General features: G+C 40.2%; 2 protein-coding genes and 1 pseudogene across 13 annotated transcripts in view; 1 reads left to right on the top strand and 2 right to left on the bottom strand.

The window, feature by feature from the left end:
- Window positions 1-6,959, bottom strand: part of PDSS1 (decaprenyl diphosphate synthase subunit 1) — a 42,257-nt gene extending 35,298 nt beyond the window's left edge. For all 11 annotated transcript variants that reach the window (XR_006204596.1, XR_006204599.1, XR_006204600.1 and 8 more), the window contains exons 1-3: window positions 6,785-6,959; window positions 2,655-2,719; window positions 2,101-2,221 (exon numbers count right to left, since the gene is read on the bottom strand). Coding sequence is in view for 4 of the 11 variants with exons in the window: in XM_042945167.1 (XP_042801101.1) it covers window positions 2,101-2,221; window positions 2,655-2,719; window positions 6,785-6,913 (315 nt within the window). In the remaining 7 variants the exon portion in view is untranslated. The remainder of the gene's footprint in view (window positions 1-2,100; window positions 2,222-2,654; window positions 2,720-6,784) is intronic.
- LOC122225673 lies at window positions 3,202-3,314 on the bottom strand (annotated as a pseudogene).
- Window positions 6,960-7,025: 66 nt separating the features above from the next.
- LOC122223990 (protein adenylyltransferase SelO-like) overlaps window positions 7,026-17,710 on the top strand; it is a 35,068-nt gene continuing 24,383 nt past the window's right edge. For both annotated transcript variants that reach the window (XM_042945158.1, XM_042945157.1), the window contains exons 1-7: window positions 7,026-7,585; window positions 10,979-11,097; window positions 11,734-11,862; window positions 15,176-15,240; window positions 15,325-15,381; window positions 15,474-15,572; window positions 15,762-15,829. In XM_042945158.1, coding sequence (XP_042801092.1) covers window positions 7,339-7,585; window positions 10,979-11,097; window positions 11,734-11,862; window positions 15,176-15,240; window positions 15,325-15,381; window positions 15,474-15,572; window positions 15,762-15,829 — 784 coding nt within the window. In that variant the 5' untranslated portion in view covers window positions 7,026-7,338. The remainder of the gene's footprint in view (window positions 7,586-10,978; window positions 11,098-11,733; window positions 11,863-15,175; window positions 15,241-15,324; window positions 15,382-15,473; window positions 15,573-15,761; window positions 15,830-17,710) is intronic.

Raw genomic sequence — 17,710 nt, 5'->3', positions numbered from 1 at the left:
AAAATGTTCAGAATGGTAACTTGGGCGATGACATAATTAAATGAAATGTAGTAAGGGGTACCTGGGTAGCTCAGTCGATTAATCGTCCGACTTCGGCTCAAGTCATGAACTTGCAGTTTGTGAGTTCAAGCCCACATCAGGCTCTGTGCTGACAGCTCAGAGCCTGGAGCCTGCTTCAGATTCTGTATTTCTCTCTCTCTCTCTCTCTCTCTCTCTCTCTCTGCCCCTCCCCTGCTCACACTCTGACTCTGTCTTCTCTCTCTCTCAAAAGTGAGATTAAAAAAAATTAAAAAAAATAAATGTAAATTAAATCAAATGCAGTAAAAGTTCAGAGAAGGGAAAAATCAGCATGGGCTAGAGAACCAACTATTTAATGGAAGGTATAAGCTTTGATCTGGGATTAAAGAATAAGAAGGATTTTGATTCATGAAGAGAAGGGAGAGGCTTCCAGGCGATGGACATGTGTTTACTGTACCTGCCTCTCACGGACTTGCTATGATGAACCACAGCTTATGTCCCCAAAGAAATGGGAGCTAAGAATGGACCCAGAGGACCATCAGCCAGGCTCAGGTGAACACAGTACAGTGGGACAGGCTTTAACTAAGATAGCGACTTTAGTACCAAACACAGTAATAAACGCAGAGATTGCAAAGTAAAATGAGTCCTATAAGGAGCTCAGTCTAGAGGGTGAGAGGTACAACAATAATTACAATACACAGTGTGATGGGTGCTGCTCTGAGATAAGCACAGCTCCTCTGGGAGCACAAAGGGGGCACTGCTGGCTGGGGGCGGGGGGAGGCAGGAGAGCAACAGTGACAGGGCCACAGAAGCAGCAGTGGCCTGGCCTAGACTGTGGGGATGGAAGGCAAGAAACAGACAAGGAGGACATGAAAGGAGAAGAGGAACAATTCCAGGATCCTGCCTGGGGTTCTCAGGCAGCACCTTCAATGAACAGGAAAAACAAGAAAAAACAATTAGGAAGGGAAAGCAGAGTTTCAGATAGGTTACATTTGAGACAGTCATGGACATTCCATGGAGCTGACCAGGGAGTAGTTAGATGTGTGGTTTTAAGAGAGACAATTCAACCTGGAACAGACATATTATTTGGGAAGTGTTCCACATTGTTGGGAGTGGTCAACAGTGTCCAATGTTCAATAAAGTCACAGGAGATAAAAACCAAGTGTCCAATGGATTTAGCAGAAGGTGCTATGGAAGCTATGGGCTGGCAAAGGCAGTTTTAGAGGGGAGCCTGGAAAGGAAGCTGCAGAGGGACGCTGGAGGAAACTTGAAAGGGCCAAAAGAAAGAGGCAGGGAATACCGTACTGGAAGGGAAGGGGGAACAAGGCTCAAGGGATGGCGCTTTAAAGGATGAACAAACGGGAACATCAACATTGGCTGTGAGAGAGGTGAAGAGGGAGAGCCTGCAGAGAAAGGAGAGGGAACAGGCAATGGCAGGACTAATTCCTAAGGCACTGAGGAGGCAAAGGGCACGGGACTAAGCTGGAGGCAAAGGGAGGCCTGGAAAGGCCTTTCCTCCTGGAAAGGGAGGGAACATTTACTTCACTGAGGTGGGAGGAAAGCATGCAGATGGGTACGTAAATGGTAACAAAGCAGGTGTCCAGAGAGTGACTCCTAAAGGCCTCCCCTCAGTCTATTAAATAGGAAGTGGCCGTTGCTATGAGAACAGGAGAGTAAGGTAAGGGTTTGAGGAGGAAAGTGGAGGACCCTGAAAGGGAAGGAAGCTGATGAGGGGCACATGAATATTTCTGGGCAGCATCTGAGAATCCACCAAAAGTTTTGTGGATAAAAGCATTTAATACATAAAGCCCCATTTGGGGGCAGTCTGGCACTGATCTTCAAGCACTTCAATATGCCTGGAGCAGGTGAAGGAATAAGGGAGGGTAAGTACCGGTTTTTTCAGTTCCCCAGCTCTGTGATAATGCCACTCTGGATGGGGACATGTACTGTACCCTCCATACCGCCCCCCTATGTTGCCCAAGAAACATTTGAAACTTGACACTCGTGAATCAAGTCTGCAATGACAGTGTACACAATTCTAAGAAATCAACATTACTGACAGTACTATCAAAGCTCTCTTACCTTTCTAATGTCTTCATACAGATCTTTCAAGTCTCTCCAACCGAGTTTGAAAGGATCGGTGTATTTCTCACCACTCCGTGTTTTACTACAACAGCACGCTGCTGACGTTGTGTGATGGAACCTGGGACAAGCACGAAGCACACAACGTAAGACTGAGTGCCATTCTATTAAGTGAGATAATTTCATTTTTAAGTAAGAATTATATACACATATTCATATACATATACTTGCTGGAAATTAAGCATGAATGGTCATTACAATTTAGAACACACAGAATTCTGTTCTTGCTCAACAATACATAAATAGCTTATTTTTATAATCAGGAACTCGAGAACCCACAAAATCAAATACTAAACTAGTTTATTGTGTTCTGAGTTTAAATTTTATTATACTCCCATTTTTTTGAAAAGGCAGAGGTCACACAGAGCGATACCGTGGCACGTAGTGAGACAAAATATTCAATTTGTTGGAGTAGCCCCCCACAGTTTAGAACAGAAATTCACTGGCAATATGGCTAACAACTTTAGTGGTTGTAATACAGATTATAAACTTACCGTGACATACTATACCTATTTGAAAAAGCAGATGTTAAACTCTTCACAAGATTAGAGTAGGATATCTACAAAATAAAAGCATTAAGAAACCTATAAGAATATTCATGCAAAAATTGTTTATAATGCCAGATAAATAAAACCTCCATAGCTCATAATAAATACAGTCTTTAGTTGTCCCTTGTAGGTAGATTGCAAACTTCAGAAAATAATAAAATTACCTTATTACAAAAGCAGTATTTGTCATTACGGAATATATAAGAAAAGAACACATCTATAATCTATCCCTTTCTCCAAAGAAAGCTAGTTTCTATATTCCTATCTATCCTTTCAGATTTGAAAAGTAGTTTTAAAACAATTTCCTTCCATTTAACTAAGATTGGTCAGAGAATAGTAAAGATTTATATTCTTCAACCAGTTTAAAACAAAGAATAATCAAGCTCCCCCAAGCATCAGCCTGGATGGTGAGAGGGAAAAAGATTTCAATGTTGAGGAAGGAAATTTCCATTGCTAAACGAACACTGCCTATTTTATTTTATTATTATTTTTTAAAAATATGAAACGCTTCACGAATTTGCGTGTCACCCTTGTGCAGGGGCCGTGCTAGTGGTAATCTTCTCTGCATCCTTCCAATTTTAGTGTATGTGCTGCCGAAGTGAGCACGAACACTGGGAAACATGCTGGGAAATAGTACTGCCTGATCAGTAATGTTAAAAAACGAGTTCAGTGGCACATTTTGAAAATATTAACTTAGAGATCAAGAACAGAAGACTACAAAGAGATTTAGGGGTGGTGACAACAAATGTTAGTTCCAATGATTACTGAGCACTATTATGGGCCAGGAAATATGACAGGCATGGGGGACCCAAAGATACAAACTGACCATCTTAAAGAATTCAGGGACACGGTCATTTCAAAAATTACTAATATACTGGGGTACATGGCTGGCTCAGCCAATAGACCATGTGACTCTTGATCTCAGGATCCTGAGATCAAGAGTCCTGAGAGTGAGTTGGAGCCACACCTTGGGTGCGGAGTTTATTTAAAAAAAAAAAAAAAAAAAAAAAAAAAAAAAAAAAAAAAAAAAAAAAAAAAAAAAAATTACTGATTTACCGATTTAATGTGGTAAGGGCTCTGTATTTAAAGTACCTATTTTGACAAAAAGGACAAATTTAGCGCAAAAAAAATAAAACTAATCCACTCTACTTGCAATAAAGTCTTACAAAGTGCTTTTACACTATGACCCTCATAAGTACTTGCTTTTATAGAGCTGGGGAACTTGAAGTTCAGAAAAGTCAAGCCTGAAAAACTGATATACAGATATGTTAACAATATATCAAAAGGAAAAAGCATCTACAAAACCGTATGTATTATGTGATCGCAACAAAAATTTTTACATACGTGCATGCACAAATAAGATACACAATGGGGTTTAAAAGTGTATAAACCAGGGTATTAAACATAGTAATTTCTGAATAAATAGGATTGTGGGAGTTTTTTGTTTTATTCCTTTTTTGCTTTTATATTTTCTGACTTTTTCCTAGTGAACACATATTGCTTTACACATATTAAAATGACAATAAAGGTTGACTTTGCCAGGCAGGCAGTCGCCAAGGAAGACTGGCTGAGTCCTAGTCGTTCCACAATAACATTATACATTCATTAGACCAATAAGAACATTTATGATGTCCCAAGAAAGCGAGGTGATCTTTTGATTTTACCATTATATGACATTTAACCTACTTGTTTCAGCCTTTGTAATTAATTCATACAAATTCAGTATTTCATTATAATACTCAGTTTGAGACCTAATCTAACCTGGGGCGAAGAGTTAAAATTACACAGCTAATATGGAGTGCTCTGAACCACTAGGCAGCCTAATAGTTATTAAAACCATGGTCTTTGGAAGATGGATCTTGGTTCAAATCCCAACATTTCCTGGCCATGTTACCTTGTGACATCTTTCTGCTAATACCTACTCACAGAGAGATGCTGCAATTAATTCGGAGAAGTTGTGTAAAGGTCTTAGCTCAGAGCCTAACACACTGTACACATTTAATACAGTCTTTGCATATCTATAGTATCTGCAGTATTTAATGTCTACTCAGTCAAGGTATCTTCTGCTTTAAGATGGAGCCATGTTTTCCAAAGGAAAGCTTGTGCACTGTTGGTGGGAATTCAAACTGGTGCAGCCACCATGGAAGACAGCACAGAGGTCCCCCTAAAAATTACACAGAATTCCCATATGATCCAGTAATTCCATCACTGGGTATTTACCCAAAAAATATGAAAATAAATGCTAATTCGAAATGGTATATGCACCCCGGTGTTTATTGCAGTATTATTCACAATAGCCAAAATATGGAAGGACCTCAAGTGTTCATTGATGGATGAATGGATAAAAATGCTGTGGTACATATACAATGGAATATTATCCATTAAAAAGAATGAAATCTTGCCGTTTATAACAACATGGATGGAGCTAGAGAGGGTAATGCTGACTTTCTAACCGAAACAAGTCAGTCAAAGACAAATAGCAAAGGATTGCACGTGGAATTTAAGAAACAAAACAAATGAACAAAGAAAAAAAAGAGACAAACCAAAAAACAGGCTCTTAACTACAGAGAACAAACTGCTGGTTACCAGAAGGCAGGCGGGTGGGGGGATGGGTGAGATAGGTGAAGGGTGATGATCAACAGTAACATTTCTCTTGATGAGCACTGAGTAATGTATAGAACAGTCAAATCACTACATTGCACATCTGAAACCAATATAACACTGTTAATTATACTAGAGTGTAAATAAATCAATAAAAAGGAGTGTCCAAGAAAACAAGTATCCAGTGCCATCAGATGGTGGGTGCCAACATCTCTCCCAATAATGCCTTCCTCTGTGACACTGTAAGTATTTGAAGTCTGGCTAGGACTGTACTGAAATGGGTCCCAGCAAAGCCCGGAGACTTTCATTTCCCATATTCTCTTTTTACTGTCGGTCTGCGGGCCCAGTTGCTATTCTGTCCCCAAATGTCCATTCTGGATAAGTTGTGACATGTATCCACCTTGTTACAAAGCAGACATTTATAAATGCTACATATTTCATACAGGTACATGGTGTCTGAAGGGTACATGGGAATATGAAGTGTCCCAAAGCCAACCAAAACAGAAAAGTCCTAAATTCAATAAACTTTTTAAAAACGAGCCTTGTGGATGAAAGGAAAACATAATAATTACTGTGTGACTGGAGAAGTCTCTAAAAAGGACAGTGAGTAGATAGATTTTGCTCAGTTTCTCTAAACAATATGGGCCTACCCATGGCACGTGGAGAGTCAATCAGTGCAGGAAAGACTCATGAAGCCACAGAACATGTCAATCTACAGGGGCTAAACTGGCGGGAAAGGGAGAAAACTGACTGGGCCCAAGGGCTGCAGGGCAGAGAGTCAAGCAGTCATGGTTAGTGCTGAGATTCTTACTCTACTTCAAGAGGTCACATGAAATCAAAGTTCAACGTTTCTCTACTTGTGACATCCTCAGGCCTCTTCTCCTTGCTGTGACCTTCTACCCCGTCCAGGTAGGCTCTCCCCGGCCGGGAAGCAACTACCGTAGGACTGAAATCCGGTCCACTCTGAGCATCAGCCCTACACGAAGCCTCTTCCGCCTATTCCGAGCCCACCTGGATCCGCTGGATCCCAGAGCGCTCAGAGCACCTTTTGCTCTTAAGTCCTAATTAAGACCGCTCCTCCAGAAGCCCTGGGTGTAAATCGAAAGGAAACAGCTGCATTCGGTCTCCAGGCTGCACTAGGTCCACAGGCCAGGAGACAACCTGGCTGCCCTCCCTCCACTTTCCCTGAGACCCGGCTCCTCATCCACCGCTATTTCCCCAAACCCCAAAGCGCCTGGGTCCCCAGGACCGCGCTTTGATGACTCGCGCAGGGCGCCCCAACATCAGGCATACGCCCGGCGGGGCTCGGGCCCATCCCGGGGCCCATCCAGCCCCGGGTCCCATTGCAGCGCAGCCTCGCGGCCCCCTGCCCCGGCGCACTTGCCGCGCGTTCCCATTCATATTCATCCGTGCCGCTATCACTGGCGCGGTGACCTCTGCGCCCCGCCGCCGCGCCCGCCTCAGGGCCTCCTCACCTGCACGCCGCCGTCGGCAGCGGCGGGCGGCCCGGGGGGCCCCGTGCGGCCCGGGGAGCCGGGCCCGGGGCTCCGGGCAGCCGGCCTCCAGGAGTAGCAGCGCCGCCAGGGCCACCGGCACGAAGCCATAGGGTCCGAGTCTGAAAGCCGCGGCGGAGCGCTGGCTCCGCCTGTGGCCGGGCGGTCTTCCCCCCGGGACCCGGAGCCGGAAACTTGGCACAGGAAGTGCTTCGACCTCGCCCCGGGCTGCGGTAGCTCGTTCCAGAGCGGGGCTAGCGCCACCGGCGCTTCCCCGGAAGGGCCTCGCGGAACCTTAGGCGCCACCGCAGCCCTAAACTTGCGGGGGTGGCCCCTTGCCGGTCCCCGTAACTAAGCGGGACATTTCACTTGGGCGAGCAGTTTCTCCCGAACTCCTGCCCACCCTCCGGGAAGCTAGGAGCTCCCATCAGACACAGCCAAAAAAAAAAAAAAAAAAAAAAAGGATCTTTGGGGAACCGGCTGTTAACAATTGCCACCGTGCGCCAGACTCTTGTTCCGCGTATTTAGACAGAGCTATGACTCAAAGAATCAGATTCCCGTTTTGCTGTCTGATCCGGGGTCTCGCGTTTCCACGGCTGCTTCTCTTTGGCGTGACCTGCCCCAGCGTTGTCTGCTGCCTATTGCTACCTGACCTCGAGGGAAGTGCCCACCTCTTGCTTCTTTCCAGAAACAAGTCGAAACACGAGCTGGGCTATTGTGAGGCAGAAGCTAAGTTAGCCTTGTCTCTCGACTTTTGGACTCTGTCCTCTGAGAACCTTTTAGGTATATGGTGGCATAGTTTGGCGGTGTTGCTCATAACTGGGTAGGAGTCCCACCCGTGGGTGTACTGAGCTGTGTGAAATTGCTTAGTATTTGGTAATGCTGGATGTAACTTGCCAGTGTGGGAGATACCGGAGAATGTACAGGATTAGTACCTGATGTGAGTTAGAAAGACCTTTCCTTAATTCTATAGCCAGATCTACTTCTCTCATATAATGAGAGAGCGCACTTACATCAAATCCGTCCTGCAGTCATTCAACATGACACAAATAGGGCCAATGAGAGAAAGTGTAGGCATTTTGGATACAGAATGAAAGAAACATCTGTCTTCAAAAAGTCACCGTTATGGGGAAACAGACCAGCAAAATAGGCAACTGCAATTCTCTGATTTTTTTTTCCTGTTCTTTTGAACCATGCGTTTTGCATTTAAAAAGTGAAAGTGCCCGTGGAATAGCTGAGCACATTATTTTTATATTTATATTCAAAGTGTTAGTTTTTACTGAATAAAAGCATAAAATAAGGCTTATTTAAATAAGCCAATTTTATGATTTTCCCCCCAATCTTAAAAGTAGTATGTAAAAAATAATATGAGGTGCTTTACAAATAAAGGTTGTTTATACACATCTATGGCTTATCTTGATATAGGTCTGTATATTAAATATTCAACAGGTACAATTTGCGGTGGTAAAGTGTAGCAATAAATTATTTACAACAATGCTACTACTTAGATACTATCATTTGCCCTTTTTCACACACAGGGAAACATGGCAGAGTTACATGTCTTGCCAAGCTCCCAGATACAGCACTACACCATTCTGTCCGGCCATTTTCATTTGGAGATTGTTTTCCAGGTTAAAACAAAACATCTGGCTCTTTAAAAAAGATATTTTATGGCTAAGTATATAGCCTTATGCAAGGCTAAGTTGGGGAAGCAGATGAAATTTGTGAAGGTTTCCAACATTATAGATAGCTAAACTTTTGATGAAGAATAACCCATCAATAGGACATGCAGAATACAAGTAGTTCTTTTGACCCAACTAGGCTAAACATGTGTATAGGAAGTTAAAACCACCGAGCTGTGTAAGGAACTGCCAAAGAGCCGACTCTTGTGCACAGGCTAGGAACAACTTGGGTTGTTTTGACTGCACTTCTAGGAATGAAATAACCAGTACTGACTGATATAAATGGAGCAAGTATGTAATTGAAAGCATTTTTGAAGTTATTTTTTCAATGTTGGAAAGTTGACTATACTTTAAGACATTTTCTTTCCACAATGATGATACTGTTCAAAACATTATCTATGGTAGGACCAGGTGTTATACAGCCAAGGAGAGACTGTATACATAATACTATGTACATCTTAACTGTGTCTTGATTCATAATACTGCATGAAAACATCTCATCTTGATGTTATTAGATAAATGATCAATTATCAAGGTGACTGTGGTAAGAACATTTACTGAGAGAAGAGGTTCAAACATAGTTGCGCTGAAAGATTAGCAGTTTTTGTGGATTTCATATTCTTAGCTAAACTGAATTCTAAAGAATTTAATTTTGGAATTATTGAAATCTCTGAGATCTTAAGATAGAGACTTAATATACATTTGGAATTTTCTCTTGGGTTTGTAGTGTATGACTGATTATTTGGGTAAAGTGGAGCAAAGGTAAGGAAGGGTTGGGTGCCTCTGAAGCAGCTGGCCTCTTTTTTTCCCTGACCAATGATCACATATGACTGACTAATCAAAATCATGAGTATTAATGAACAGTATATATAGCCTGTGCTCTATTAAAATGTTAGGGCATCATAACAAATGCATAAATTATAATTTAGTCTATTTCCACACAGTGGATCTCTTAAAAGAGACTCAAATACATTGTTGGATCTTCTACTTTTAATCATATTGTCAGGTTTTCTGTGGCAATGCTAAAATCATTTGTTTTTTGGTTGGCTACCCATTTGTTCCCCATGATGTGCCTTCTTTACCATGTATTTAGGGGAAAGTGTAAAGGTTAAATCTGGTCCACATTTGCCTCTTTTTATACTCCTATGGGAAAGATAGATAATCACTCTTATTTCTGTTACAACTTGCCATTTGGTTCACCTAGGCTTGAGTGGGACAAATAAAAGTTATGCCAAACAGTTGAACTGATTGTCCCAATGCCACCTTTCTCTACTGATTACAAATATCATTTTAATTATATAGAGCATTCTTAACATTACTTTGGACTGTTTCTGTGCTTTTCACTGAGTCCCTTTGGTCTTTGCATCTATCTTAACCTTTTAGTTATCATATTCTTTTTTTTTTTCCTATTTATTTATTTATTTATTTATTTAGAGCAAGTGGGGGACAGGAGCAAAGGCAATCTTAAGCAGGCTCCACACTTAGAGCAGAGCTCGACCTGGGTCAATCCCCACGACCCTGGGATCAAGACCTGAGCCAAAATCAAGAGTCGGATGCTTAACCGACTGAGCCACCCAGGTGCCCCAGCTAATTGTGTTCTTATAATTTATAATATGATAGGAAAACTCCCATTTCTCTCTAAAAAAATAATTTTTATTTTTCAAGATTTACACTTAAGACGATCTGTTTCTTCGGAAAAACTCTACTGGGATTTTGGCTGGATATCCATATGTTTATTAAATAATTTGACTACACTGACATCTTGATAATATCTCTATCCAGAAACAAAATTTTGTGTCCCCTTGTTTTGTAATTTTAGTAGTACACCTACCATCTTCTGTTTGTTTTTTTGTTTTAACTGGTTGGTTTTAGGAAAACATTAAGATTTTAAAAATTGAATGTAAAATAAAATATGTTGAGTATCTAAAGCATGTTCAAAGCTCTCTTTTTTTGTACAGCTTTTAAAATAAGGTAGATGTGCTTTACTACATGTTTTATACATTTAGTAAAACATCTGTTGCCTGGTATTAGAATTTATGTGCATATCTGTTTCCTTCAGTAATTACGATTTTCTGAAGGACAGAAAGAATGTGATTAACTGCCTAATATTTTTTGGTTGGATTCCATTGAATTGGCTGGTACTATAATTGTAAAATTGTAATGCAGCTCACCTCCACTTTATTTATACATTCTTATTTATAAATATGTTGTGCATCCTGTTGGTCTCCTATAAATGAAAATCCTTGAAGACAGGGTATGTGTCTTGGTTTAAACTTTTTCCATCTCCCATCTTCTTGGGTGGTTCCATCTACTGTATTAGATGAATATTGGATAGCTATGGTTGAAAATGATAGAATAGGCTTTAACCCAAGTGGGAAGAAAATAGCGGTATAAATTAATTTTCCTGAAGAACCGTAGCCCTTCTAAGGAATATTAATGCTATGTTTGCAATAAATGAGAACACTGAGTTTTTTTGTGTGTTTTTTTTAATCAGCTGTGTTGCCAGTTGATCCTGTTAAAGAAAATTATGTTCGTAAAGTGAAAAACTGTATTTTTTCAATTGCCGTCCCTACTCCTTTGAAATCAAGAGTACGTCTTGTAGCAGTTTCAAAGGTTAGGCTTGATTTTTTTTTCACAACACAGATACTTAATTCACTGTAAATTTTGTCTAAAAAGATGTTCATACTTTTTAGAGTTGAATTGTTAGTCAGGTGATAAATGCCTATCTTTGTGTTTAAAATTCACACACACTTGGAGTATGTCATTCTTAGAAATCACTTTTTGCTATTGATTCCTGGAGCTAGTACTCCATTTCATCTTAAAGTTATCTTACAGGAAAATACACTTTTTGGAAGAAGGGGGGTAAGTAAGTTAAATTCTTAAAAATGGGCTCTAATAATAGATTCTAAATTGTTCTCTCATGATACAATTGAATTGGGGAATAGAAATAAGACATTTTCTTTTTTTCTAGTTCCTTTAAAGAATATGAACTAGGAAAAATATTGTTTTACCATGCATCACAAGAAATACATAAAAAATTTTAAACTAAGAACTAATTTTCCTAAATAGCGTAAATAATCATATAAAGTACGATACATCTCTCATGAAAAAATATTAATGTACTTTTGGAAGAGCTTCTTTTAATTTTCTTTCTTCCATCAAGTCTCCTTTGTTAAAAGTTCTTAAAGGATTACTTAGGTTTGTAAGGCTTTTTTTGTTTGTTTGTTTTCTTGTTTTTTCCTGCCTCAGGAAGTTCTAGAAGATATTTTGGACCTTGATTTATCTGTCTCAGAAACAGATGATTTTATCCAGTTTGTGAGTGGTGAAAAGATAGTATCTGGATCCATTCCATTGGCTCACAGATATGGTGGCCACCAGGTAGGAGTAGCATCTGCATTACTTCCCTTATGTAAATACAAACAGTTGGTGGAAATGCTGTCCAGTTAATGAAGTTACTTTGCATTGATTGCTTTGTTAGTGTATTGAGATGTCAACAAGGTGTTTCTAGAAGAATGTGTCATCCTAAGATGCTCATAATTTGCTGATGTGATTTCTTGCCGTGTTAAAAATAAAACCCAAGTTTCTTTGATGGAATTGAGAAAACCGGGGCAGCACCAATATAAAATTTCTGTGAATTATCGCTAGGTAACTCATTTGGTGAAGTTTTGGCAAGAGATTTAGGTAAAGTAGCACAAAAAGTCAATATAAAATCTCAGAAGGATAAAGAGATTATAGTTTTGCCAGGACAGCTGTACAACAAAGTTTTAGAACTGCTAGAAGCTGCTAGAATTTAATTAGGACTAATTGGGGGTATTATGTATGTTGAAGCAATTAAGAATGTGCCTTCTAGAAATAAGATATTGAAGCAAGTTCAGGGTGTGGTGGTATCTGACTAATTAAAAAAAAAAAGAGAGAAGGAACACAGGACTAATTGTTGAACTTGCTGTGACTTTCCTGTGAACCAGATAAGATTAATTTAACACTCTGGGTGGGGGTGGGGGGGGCCTGGGTGGCTTAGCCGGTTAAGTGTCTGACTTCAGCTCAGGTCGTGATCATGGGTTTGAGCCCTGCCTGGGGCTCTGTGCTGACAGCTCAGAGCCTGGAGCCTGCTTTAGATTCTGTGTCTCCCTCTCTCTCTCTGTCCCTCCCCTGCTTGCACCGACTCCTCTCTCAAAAATAAATAAACGTTAAATTTTTTTTAATTTAACACTCTGATTGTCCCGAGGCTGGTTTACTCTGGAATAATTTTTAGGAACGGTAACAAAGTGTAGTAGGGTGGGAGTAAGGATTAAGTTAGGAAACATGAAAAGTGCTTCCATGATACCTATTATAATAATGATAGTATCAGGCTCTGGTCTCTTGGGGGCAGGTAATTCCTTTCAGATTTTTGTTGCTTTCATTCCTCAGTGTCCTAAGAAGCAAAAGCATCATAGAAGCTAAGTTAACACAAGCTTGAGAAGCAAAGTGACATAGACCACTAATTAGAATTGAGAAAGACTTTAAGGGTCATCTGTGACAAACTTGAACCTCAGTGTGTTGATCTGTAATGTGCAAGGGTTGACCAATACCATTCCAGGAGTTGTGAGAAGTGCTGTGGCAAAGAAATCCACTTACTTTAACACTCCATTTTTCAAACATACTTGACTGCAGGGTTTTATTGTGTGCTGTTCTTAAGGAATAATTATTAACATTTTGCTGAACTATGTTTCTCAATTTAGAAACTTCTGGACTATATGATCCTTATGGTTTTGTTTTGTTTTGTTTTGTTTTAGCTCCCAAAAATAGGGATCCCGTGGTTCAAAAAGTCATTCCCCATATAGGTTAAATTTATTAGCATTTTGTACCAGTACTCATGTGTACTGTTAAAGTATGAATGCAAACCTTAAGCCCTGCAGAGTTTTGTTAAGCTGTATTTTTTTGTAGGTTTGCTTTGTAATATAGTAAGTTAGATGAATCTTTTATCAATTTCACATTTCATCTCTTCTCTCTTTATAATTTGAAATTACAAATATTTATAAGGACGGCTTTGTCCTTTTGAACAATAAATGGTTTCTCTTTTATTAACAGAGAATTACCTTCTTATTTCCCCTGACTTCACTCCTGGCTCTGGATTCACCATTCTTTCTACTTCTTTTTCATGGTGTGGCATATACCTAATGTATTGTCAATTTTAGAAATTGCCGAAGCACCTCTCAGATTTGTGCTCTTAGAGGTATTATGTAGCTGAAATTAATGGTGATCTGTTCCTGGTTAAGATGAAAAAATACCAGGTAGATTTTTCTCAATTTCATGTTTTTCTCTCAAAACTATAAACATAGTTTAAATATTTCACAGCTGTTTATAGAACTCCATTTATGTGCCAGGAGCTATAATGGTGAATGAGACCTGTCCCCTTTGTTCAGATTGTTAATACTCTAGGGGAGGGGACAGATAAAGAAACAAATTCTATAACATCCAATTATAGAACATCAACAAAACATGAAAGGGGTAAGTATAGGAGTTATGGGAATTCACAGAACCACCTTCCTAGTCCCAGAAAGTCAGAGACCACTTTCTGGTGGAAGTGACATGCATGTAGAAAATGGAGTCCTGTCCAAGTTAGCAAATCACTGTTAGCAGTAAAAATAATTGCCAACTTAGGAGCACTTGCATATAGTACAAAGCATTTCTTAGCATTCATTCTTACCCCTGGCAAGGGTTATCTCATTTTACAGAAATGAAAGGTCAGCCTCAGTGGGATTAAGTAACTCAAATTTCCATAGGTAGTAAGTGGCATAACTGGGAGTTGGGCAACTGCAAACAGAAAAATTTGGAAACAATCAATCATGCAAGTTTAGTTACAAGTATGTTCCTGATTTCACACTGGATGCATATAATATTGGCAAACCTTCTATGAATAAATTGTTCCTAGTTCATATTCTGGAATTAAATAGATCAATAGATCAGTTCTAAGTATTCTACACCCAACAAGCTTGAGCTCAGCTGTAAGATGATGAAGTTAATTATGTCTTAAATTTATATTCTTAAAATAAATTTCACTTATGTTTTATTGATTGAATTTCATCTTCACCTTTATTCAAGTTGTTATAATCCTAAAAATGCCATTCTCAATTTAAAAAATTCTCAATTAAAAATGTACCTAAAGTACCTAAAACCATCAGAAACAATTAAAAAAATTTTAATGTTTATTTATTTTTGAGATAGAGCAAACAGGGGAGGGACAGAGAGAGAGGGAGACACAGAATCCAAAGCAGGCTCCAGTCTCTCAGCTGTCAGCACAGAGCCTGACACAGGGCTTGAACCCATGCACTGCAAGATCATGACCTGAGCTAAAGTTGGATGCTCAACCAACTGAGCCACTCAGACACCCCTCAATTTTTGTAATGTTTATGTTTGAGAGAGAGACAGAGACAGAGACAGAATGCAAGCGGTGGAGGGTCAAAGAGAGAGGGAAGATACAGAATCCGAAGCAGGCTCCAGTCTCTGAGCTGTCAGCAAAGAGCCTGATGTGGGGCTCGAACTCATGAACCGCAAGATCATGACCTGAGCCAAAAGTCGGACACCTAAACAACTGAGCCACCCGGGCACCCCAACCCATTTCTCAATTTTGACAAAAAAGCTTTGGCTGTAAAATTACTATGAAAGCTTTAAGGGCTAATAAGCATGAATAATTTCCCTTTTTCTCCCTTAGTTTGGGATCTGGGCAGGTCAGCTTGGGGATGGAAGAGCCCATCTTCTTGGAACTTACATGAACAGGTACCACATGTTTTCTGGGGTAGTAGCTTTTCTGGTGAATATTAACATGAATCTTCTAATACTTAGATTTCTTTGTTGTTGAAGGCAGGGTGAAAAGTGGGAGCTCCAATTAAAAGGCTCAGGAAAGACCCCATATTCCCGGTACAGTTTGATATTTTTTTTAAGTCATCTAAATAAAAATTGGTCTTGTCTTAATTACAACTGAATATCTTTTTTGTCTTATTTTCCCTGAGAAATGGTGATGGCAGAGCTGTACTTCGTTCCTCAGTGAGAGAATTTTTATGCAGTGAGGCTATGCACTCTCTCAGAATTCCAACCAGCAGAGTTGCAAGGTAAATCCTTTTTCCTCAAAGCTAACTTTCAGGACTGCATCACGTTATCTCCCGACGTGTATCAGTAAAGTGAGCAGACAAATCTCTGGTAGCATGATTTCTCAGTGTTTCTGATGGTTTTAGGTACTTCTTGGTAGCTTGCCAGCAGCTAAGCGCTAACTTTAATTGTTGGATTCTCTTATGTTTCAGTCTGGTTGTAAGTGACGATGAAGTATGGAGAGATCAGTTCTACAATGGAAACATTGTGAAAGAACGAGGTAACAATGGTTTTTAGGATACTTACATACAATTAGCCTAAGTTCTTAAAGAGTAACCGATACTGGACAGCTCTGTGTCGCTCTGTGTCGGGTCTTCTTAAAAGATGGCCCGTGGTTCTTCAAGATGTAATTGCCGCTTTATGATGTTACCACAGAATATCCTTTCTCACATCCTTATGTGCGTAGCCCTTTGGTTTCAAAGAGCAAACATCTGGGAAGTGAACAAAAATGGTTATGGACAGCCAGCAAAGTGTTACAAAGCCAGGGCGCCAAAGTTCATACGCTCCCTTCTTAATTTTTTTTTTTTTCAACGTTTTTTATTTATTTTTGGGACAGAGAGAGACAGAGCATGAACGGGGGAGGGGCAGAGAGAGAGGGAGACACAGAATCGGAAACAGGCTCCAGGCTCCGAGCCATCAGCCCAGAGCCTGACGCGGGGCTCGAACTCACGGACCGCGAGATTGTGACCTGGCTGAAGTCGGACGCTTAACCGACTGCGCCACCCAGGCGCCCCTTATACACTCCCTTCTGAGGAGAGACCCTTAGACCTTTCCTCACAGCCTCATTGCTCTTACTTCATGCTCACTTCCAGTCGGTTCCACTAGCTTTTTCCTCAGCCTTTAGTAGGTCAGAAATAAAAAAAAAAAAAAATTAGGAAGAGGTGAGAAGTGTGGAAAGGGAAACAGTGAGAGAAACTTGACCCTGAATCTCTGGGCAGGGAGAATTGAAAATCAGTACGAAATACATTTTATTTCTTTGTTGTTTGCTTATTTTTTAAGTAAGCTCGATGCCCCACGTGGAGCTTGACCTCACTACCCTGAGATCAAGAGTCACATGCTGTACTGACTAAACCAGCCAGGTGCCCTAATAATAAACTCATTTAACAACTTAAACAACAGAGTTATTGAGAGCTGCTGACAGCCCTACATGCTCTCTCGGGTCCTGTGGACGTGACCATATAACAGAGCAGGATTTTTACTGATGTTCTCAATGATTCACTAAGTGCACGTTATATTCTTTATATTTCATGCCTGATATGTTTTGACAAGATTTTCATAAAAAAACAATCCCCCTAAAGTCTTCATGCTTAAAGGAACGAAGGATTATTTATCTTTGAGATTAGGAAGGACTTTAGTAGGGGGAGAAGGGGAGGGGCCCATGGAGTAGGGAAAGAGGGAGCAGCAGGTGTGGTATTGGATCCTGGCAGAGCAGGACGTTTAGTTGCCTGGGATAGACTTCATCTTGACATCTAAACACACATAAGTACAGCCTTCCTTGTGGGAAAAAAAAAAAAAAAAAAAAAAAACCCGCAAATTCTATTTACTAGTTGTTTTACTACTATAGTCAGGACAGAAGGCTGTGAACACTAACACAAAAATGCATAGACTCACTTTATTTCTTTAGTGTATGCATAAGTTAGAACATACACAAACATTTATTTATTGAAGTTAATTTTCAATTAGTTACACCAATAGAAGGCACTTGCAGGACTATGCCACGGAAAGCATTCACGGATTCCCTATTTCAGGATAAGTTACAGGGAAAAGGTCACAACAGAGGAGACTGGAGTCCCATGTTTGGAGCCTGACTGAGCAGCCTTCGGTGAGGTTGGAGCCTTGGTATTTCTGAAAGTGTTGTGGCTACTGACACTCTGATTCAAGGCTTAAAGAAATAGAGAAAAACCCTTGATCCTTTCTAGGGTATAAATAATTTTTTTTCTGATAAATTCAGTTACTGTATTATTTTTTATTAAAATAATTTAAATTTGGAGGCACCTGGTTGGCTCAGTTGTTTGAATGTTTGACTCTTGATTTCAGCTCAGGTCATGATCCGAGGGTCGTGGGATTGAACCCCATGTCAGACTCCACACTGAGCGTGGAG

This window comes from Panthera leo, chromosome B4 (genome assembly GCF_018350215.1).
Source record: "Panthera leo isolate Ple1 chromosome B4, P.leo_Ple1_pat1.1, whole genome shotgun sequence".
In the NCBI taxonomy this organism is placed as follows: domain Eukaryota; kingdom Metazoa; phylum Chordata; class Mammalia; order Carnivora; family Felidae; genus Panthera; species Panthera leo.
Note: the sequence above shows the minus strand (reverse complement) of the source record. Positions and strands in the feature narration are given on the sequence as shown.